The sequence below is a fragment of the Anolis sagrei genome, chromosome 1, assembly GCF_037176765.1.
Source record: "Anolis sagrei isolate rAnoSag1 chromosome 1, rAnoSag1.mat, whole genome shotgun sequence".
Taxonomy (NCBI): Eukaryota; Metazoa; Chordata; class Lepidosauria; order Squamata; family Dactyloidae; genus Anolis; species Anolis sagrei.
Genome location: NC_090021.1, coordinates 328,502,738 through 328,509,220, shown reverse-complemented (window position 1 = coordinate 328,509,220; position 6,483 = coordinate 328,502,738). Strand labels below are relative to the sequence as shown.

General features: G+C 40.5%; 1 protein-coding gene across 2 annotated transcripts; it reads left to right on the top strand.

The window, feature by feature from the left end:
- The first annotated feature begins 349 nt into the window (after nt 1–349).
- SIVA1 (SIVA1 apoptosis inducing factor) lies at nt 350–5,749 on the top strand. Of its 2 annotated transcripts, XM_060754597.2 has the most exons (4): nt 361–669; nt 2,167–2,370; nt 2,662–2,818; nt 5,531–5,749. In XM_060754597.2, exons 1-4 carry the CDS (start codon nt 552–554, stop codon nt 5,586–5,588), a joined length of 537 nt encoding a protein of 178 aa, XP_060610580.2. In that variant the 5' UTR covers nt 361–551; the 3' UTR covers nt 5,589–5,749. The 2 variants fall into 2 exon arrangements, with proteins under 2 accessions (XP_060610588.2, XP_060610580.2); XM_060754605.2 differs by lacking the exon at nt 2,662–2,818 and having other exon boundaries at nt 350–669.
- Nucleotides 5,750–6,483: the final 734 nt, after the last annotated feature.

Genomic DNA, 6,483 nt, shown 5'->3' with positions numbered 1-6,483 from the left:
TATAGACAATATATTATCTATAGTGTAGATGCAGCCCAAGACTTCTAAAAGACTTCTGGTTTGGGCTCATGAAGACTTCTGGAGAATTAAAAAACTTGCATTTTTTGTAAATGTATAGACTTAAAAGTGTTACCAAAATCGAGGATATCCTGCTGAGCAAAACATTCCTAACTAATGAAGTGCCTGTCACTTTAAGAACGAGTCCTCCAATCAGCTTCGCCTCTAGGCGTTGTCCCCGCCCCTTTCGCGAAAAAAACATCCCTGAGGCGCTTCCTCCCAGGCTGTCACTTTAACAAATCAGTCATCCAATCAGCTTCGCCGCTAGGTATTGTCCCCGCCCACATTCCAGGGCCTACATTCCGACCCGCCTTTTTTTCCCTCTTACTTAATCCCTTACGCGATTGGTTGACATCTCAGTGACGTCATGCCAAGCGGGTTAGAAAGCGGGCGTTGAGTTTGGTTGCTCGGGAGGTTTTCCCGCGCAGGAGAGAACGAAAGTCCACATCCGGGTACCTTTGGAGTGAGTGAGTGAGTGAGGGAGGGGCGAAGGAATGCCGAAGCGCTCCTGCCCGTTCGGGGACTCGGCCCCGGCGCAGCTGAAGACCCGCGTGAGGCTGAAGGAGCTGAGCCAAGGCGTCCTGGGCGAGCAGTACCAGCGAGCCATCTTCGGTAAGGGCAGCAGAGCTTCTTAGCGGCTTCACGAGGGCGGCACTGTTGCGCATGCGCTTCTTGGAGGCTTCACGATGTTGCGCATGAGCAAAGGGAGTGGTTTTTTTTCCCCCCTCTCAGCGAAACTTTGGTCAAGCCTTGTTTTTCCCAGTCTCGCGAGACTTGAGCCTTTTCTCTCTGATACTTTGTCAGATAGGGTTTTTCCAAATGGGCTTATCAGTGGTTCTCAACCTGTGGGTCCACAGGTGTTTTTGCCTACAACTCCCAGAAATCCCAGTCAGTTTCTCAGCTGTTAGCATTTCTGGGAGTTGAAGGCCAAAACCTGGGGACCACAGGTTGAGAACCACTGGCTTAGTTAGTTAGAAGGGGAAGACCCAATTTAGTTGCCATGGCAACATCCTGATTAGGCCTCTGAGGATGCTAAAGGCCTTTCCAGGCTGCACAGGTGTTTGGGACTTCAACTCATTGGCCATTGGTGGCTTTGAGAAAAAACTGGATTTGTTTAGTTATGTTATTTTATTTATATCCCGCTTTATCTCTCTGTACAGAGACTCAACGCAGCTCACAATTAAAAAAACATTACAACTTAAAATATTCAAATATACAATAATAAAACAGTGTATCATTATATATTATCAGGAGTAATCATATTTAATATGTTAATATTATTATATTAAAGGTAAAGGTTTTTGACTCTGGGGATTGGTGCTCCTCTCCACCCAGCCTCTGCCAACCTAGCAGTTCAAAATGTGACTAGATCAATATGTACTGCTCCAGCAGGAAGGTAACGGCGCTCCATGCTGGCCACATGACCTTGGAGGTGTCTACGGACAACGCTGGCTCTTCAGCATAGAAATTGAGATGAGCACCAACTCTCAGAGTCGGACATGACGAGTAAATGTCAGGGGATAACCTTTACCTTTACCTTATATACATATTGATAATCATATTTTTAGTCCTCCATGTGTTTTGGACTTCAACTTCAGCTCCCTCCCCATCATGATATTTTAATATTTAAACATGGTTCTCATGTCACCTCTTAATCTTTGCTTCTTCAAGCTGAATATGCCCAGCCCTTTAAGACACTCCTCACAGGGCTTGGCTTCCAGACTACTGACAATTTGGGTCGGCCTTCTCCAGCTGGTCAATATATCTTTCTTGAACTGTGGTGCTCAGAAATTGACACAGTACTCCAAGTAGAATGCTGAAACTTTCTTACTGGCTACACAGGATTGTTATGACTTCATGCAGGCTTGCTACCAAGAAAATGCTAAATTCATTGTTGTTACTCTATGGCAGGCATGAGCAAACTTGGGCCCTCCAGGTGTTTGGACTTCAACTCTCAGAATTCCTAACAGCCAGTAGGCTGTTAGGAATTCTGGGAGTTGAAATCCAAAACACCTGGAGGGCCCAAGTTTGCCCATGCCTGCCATGGATGTTAATTCAGACCACCATCCATGACATTCTCACCTCTACTTTTCGTCCCTTGTTTTGCAGAAAAAACAAAACAGCTTCTCTTCCGAGGTGCCCAAACGTATATGGAGAATCCGTGCATTGGGAGCACAGCAGGAGAATGTCTAAAAGCAGAGTTACCAGAACCACTTGCAGACAGGCCGGACGCATGTTCGCAGCATAAATGCAACGGACAAATGTTAATTGGACACGATGGGAAACTTCGGCAGCCTAGTGCAAGAGAAGCAGGTGACTTGAGTTACGCCAGCTGTTCAGTTTCCTGAAAGGGAATTCCAGCTTTTGCACTGTCCTCGGAAACCTATCTACATAGATAAAGGGTAGTCATGCATGTGAACGTCCCTTCCTGATTTCTGGCCAGTATTTATCACCAAACCATTTTGATTCACATGGTCTGATGGACAGCTTCTTTTATAGATAACTTGAGTACTGCAATTTGCTTTCTAAATGAAGTACTTTTCTAAAGCAACCCTTCTTGCTGAAATCTGTTCTGATGTTGAATCTCTCTGTGTTTGTGCACAGCTCTGCCTATAGGAGGGTCTAAGGCCTGCTCCTCGTGTGTGAGAACAGTGGACACCAACAGAGCTTGTGCCCAGTGCCATCGGTACATATGTCAGCATTGCAGCAAAGTTTGCAGCTCTTGTAATGCTGTTGCTTGCTTCTTATGTTCAGTCGTAGAGTAAGTGTTTACAACTTGAGCTTCCTTTAGTTTTATTGAACATCGGAAAATATTTCGCAGTTGCTATTTGCGACATTTTCATTTGCAATTCTTGTATGGTAAGAACTTGCTGTATATACTCAAGTATAAGCCTAGTTTTTCAGTCCCTTTTTTAGGCTGAAAAAGCTCCCCTCGGCTTATACTCGAGTCAAGGTTATTTATTATTTTAGTCATTAGTATTTTTATTACATGTATTATTTTACTCTATTATTCTATTTCTTATTTTGCTGTATTATTATTATTATTATTATTATTACTATTACATTTGCAGTATTTTACCCTATTATTATTATTATTATTACATTTACAATATTTTACCCTATTATTATTTTATTACATTTATTATTTTACTCTATTATTACTGTTTTTATTGCGTTTTCATTATTTTACTCTATTATTTTTATTACATTTATTATTTTAATAATGAGTTCATTTACATTGAAGAAGGTGAGAATAATGGTTTGATCAGAGTTGGACAGTTTTATCTTAAATTACAGTTTTATGTAAATATTCAAAAATATTTAGCCTATTGATGTAATTTTGTTTAATGTAATTAATGTAATTTTATTGGTTATCTCTCTTTATTTTGAAATTGACCCATAACGGCTGCATTTCTCACCTTCGGCTTATACTCGAGTCAATACGTTTTCTCAGTTTTTTGTGGTAAAATTAGGTGCTTTGGCTTATATTCAAGTCGGCTTATACTCGAGTATATACAGTAATTTCTGGTTCAGTGCAGTGTATATATTCTCCCCCTTCTCATTTATTACATATCGCCTGCTTTTCATAACAAATCAGAAAGATGCTTATACAGTGTCATTGCGAAGCACGGAATTAAACTATTGAAACTATAATGATGTTGTCTGTCCAGATAGCAAATGCCACTGTTTGAACAAAATGGTAGATTTAGAAGTTTCCTTAAATATCAAAATGATATTTTGACAGATAAGTAAAGGTTTCCCTTGACAATAAGTCTAGTCGTGTCCGACTCTGGGGGATGGTGTTCATCTTCATTTCTAAGCTGAAGAGCTGGCATTTTCCATAGACACCTCCAAGGTCATGTGGCCAGCATGACTGCATGGAGCACCATTACCTTCCCACTGGAGCAGTACCTATTGATCTACTCGCATTTGCATGTTTTCGAACTGTTAGGTTGGCAGAAGCTGGGGCTAACAGCAGGGGCTCACCCCACTCCCTGCATTCGAACCTCCGAACTTTTGGTCAGCAAGTACAGCAGCTCAGCGGTTTAACCCGCTGTGCCACCAGGACACCCTATCAGAGGTAGTAACACTGAATTTGCAGCTTGAGACCAGTTCATATTGAACAGTTTTAGAAAGACATAGCCATGTCTAGCTTAGCATAGTATTGTTGTGCTTGCCAATGGGAATGACTGTTTGCTTTACAACTTTAAACGTTAAGTTTTATTGTAGCCTTTGTAGTTTTTCTGTAAGAAGAACATCTTTGATTGCTTTGACATATTTAACAGGAAGAGTTGAGAATGCAGAGGCTTTTCCTCTTTTCACTATTAGAGCTTGGGCCTACATCCGATGTGATGCTAGTGGCAGCACTCTTCATTTTCAGTATCTCCACAGTGAACAAAACCTAACACAATTTTTTTTAGTATCTTGGGGTGTGTATAGAAGGCTTTTAGGGGCACTGTTGGAGGGAGGGGTGATTATAGTGTGACCTCCAGACTCTATCTATCTGCACCCAACAACAAATTATGCATATTATTATGTATTGTGCATATGATTGTGCCTGCACGTTTGATTGCAGTGTCACAATTCACGAATGGATTGCTTGTTGGGTGAGTGGACTTATGATCAAAAAAACCTCCTCATAAATGCACAGCAGAGTAACTTAGCAGCAGCAGCAGCGTGACCCAGAACCAGTAGCCCAAAGTGATAAAAAGAACAAAAACACAGAGACCAATGTTATTTATTCCATAGGAGGCTTTTTTTGTAGTAAAATAATATAATTGCACTATTTACAAGAACTAGGCTTCCACAATACAAAGAAACAAATAGCTTTACACGCAGCAGCCTTCACACTGGAGCTTTCTCACACGAGGTTTCTCTCACACTGAGATTTACCTCACACTCCTCAGGATGACACTAGTTTGACCCACTAACTCTAACAGGCTTTGGCGTACTTACTCTCCTCTGGACGATACTAGCTTTGGCCCACTAACTCTCAAAGGCATACTAACTCTTTCAGTGCTTGACTCATACTTTTGTAATCAAAAATACTTAGTTAATATTTAATATTTCTCATAGCCCTTCTTTTTTGATTACAAAAACTTCAATTTAAATCATACATACACATATAAATACAATTTGAAAAAGGATTTTACATTTCAGTTTTTCAAATCTACCAGTCCTAAACCATTGTGTAATTGCTGTGTAACTACGTGAACATAATATTAGGCTGTGTCTCCTGCATATCACTCATGCTATAACTCACTGCTTGAACTACCATGGATTCTCCAGGGACAAACAACTTAAGTTGGGCCTCTATTTAATCCGCAAGGAAGATTTCTTTTCTTACAGTTCCATTTGTTTATACAACATGCTTTCTTGTGTGTATGGTAGTCACAAAAACGACCATGTTCTGTTCTTAAAATGTACCAAACATAACAATACAACGAGTTCATTTCTGCCTCCTTTTTTCTAGATCTGATAATGTTGGAGAACAAGTCCTTTGCAACGAGTGCTCCATGTTCAAGGATTAAAATGCTCACAACATTGTGGACAGTGTCTCAAGGTCCTGCAAGGAATATTTTTTAAATATATGGACATATATCATATCTGACTTACTGGATTGCCTTTTTCTGAAATAATGTATATTTCTATAACTATAGCGTAATAAAATAAATGTTTTATATTTTGTTAAGTCTTGCTTTTTGTGTGACCTGTTTAACATGAATCTTGCATCCTGTCTGAAGGGTGCATTTTATTAGTAAATAAATATGAAGAGGAGGTTCATACTATAGTTCATACTATAAATATGAAGGGGAGGTTCATACTGGAGAGTCAAAATTTGATTTAAATGCAAGCTGCAGGCTTCTCTTCATAGCTTGAATTTAAATGCAGATTGGATTGGGTTGCTGTGAGTTTTCCAGGCTGTATTCCAGAAGCATTCTCTCCTGGCGTTTCACCCAAATCTGTAGCAGGCATCCTCAGAGGTTGTGAGGTCCATTGGAAACTAGGCAAGTGGGGTTTATATATCTGTGGAATGTCCAGGGTGGGAGAAAGAACCCTTGTCTGTTTGAGAAAAGTGTGAATGCTGCAATTGATCACCTTGATTAGCATTGAATAGCCTTGCAGCCTCAAAGCTTGGCTGCTTCCTGCCTGGCGAGAATCCTTAGTTGGGAGGTGTTAGCTGGCCCTGATGGTGTCTTCTCTGGAATTCCCCTGTTTTTGAGTGTTCTTTATTTACTGTCCTGATTTTGGAATTTTTTTTTTAATACTGGTAGCCAGATTTTGTTCATTTTCATGGTTTCCTCCTTTCTGTTGAAATGGTCCACATGCTTGTGGATTTCAGTGACTTTTCTGTGTGGTCTGACATGGTGATTGTGAGAGTGGTCCAGCCTTTCTGTGTTCTCAATTATTATGCTGTGTCCAGGT

What these genes read in the sequence shown, in the direction of transcription:
- SIVA1 (XM_060754597.2), top strand. Translation starts at nt 552, where the DNA reads ATGCCGAAGCGCTCCTGCCCGTTCGGGGACTCGGCCCCGGCGCAGCTG. An exon ending in GTACCAGCGAGCCATCTTCG is followed by an intron (nt 670 to 2,166) that starts GTAAGGGCAGCA and finishes CTTGTTTTGCAG; the next exon opens with AAAAAACAAAACAGCTTCTC. An exon ending in GCCTAGTGCAAGAGAAGCAG is followed by an intron (nt 2,371 to 2,661) that starts GTGACTTGAGTT and finishes GTTTGTGCACAG; the next exon opens with CTCTGCCTATAGGAGGGTCT.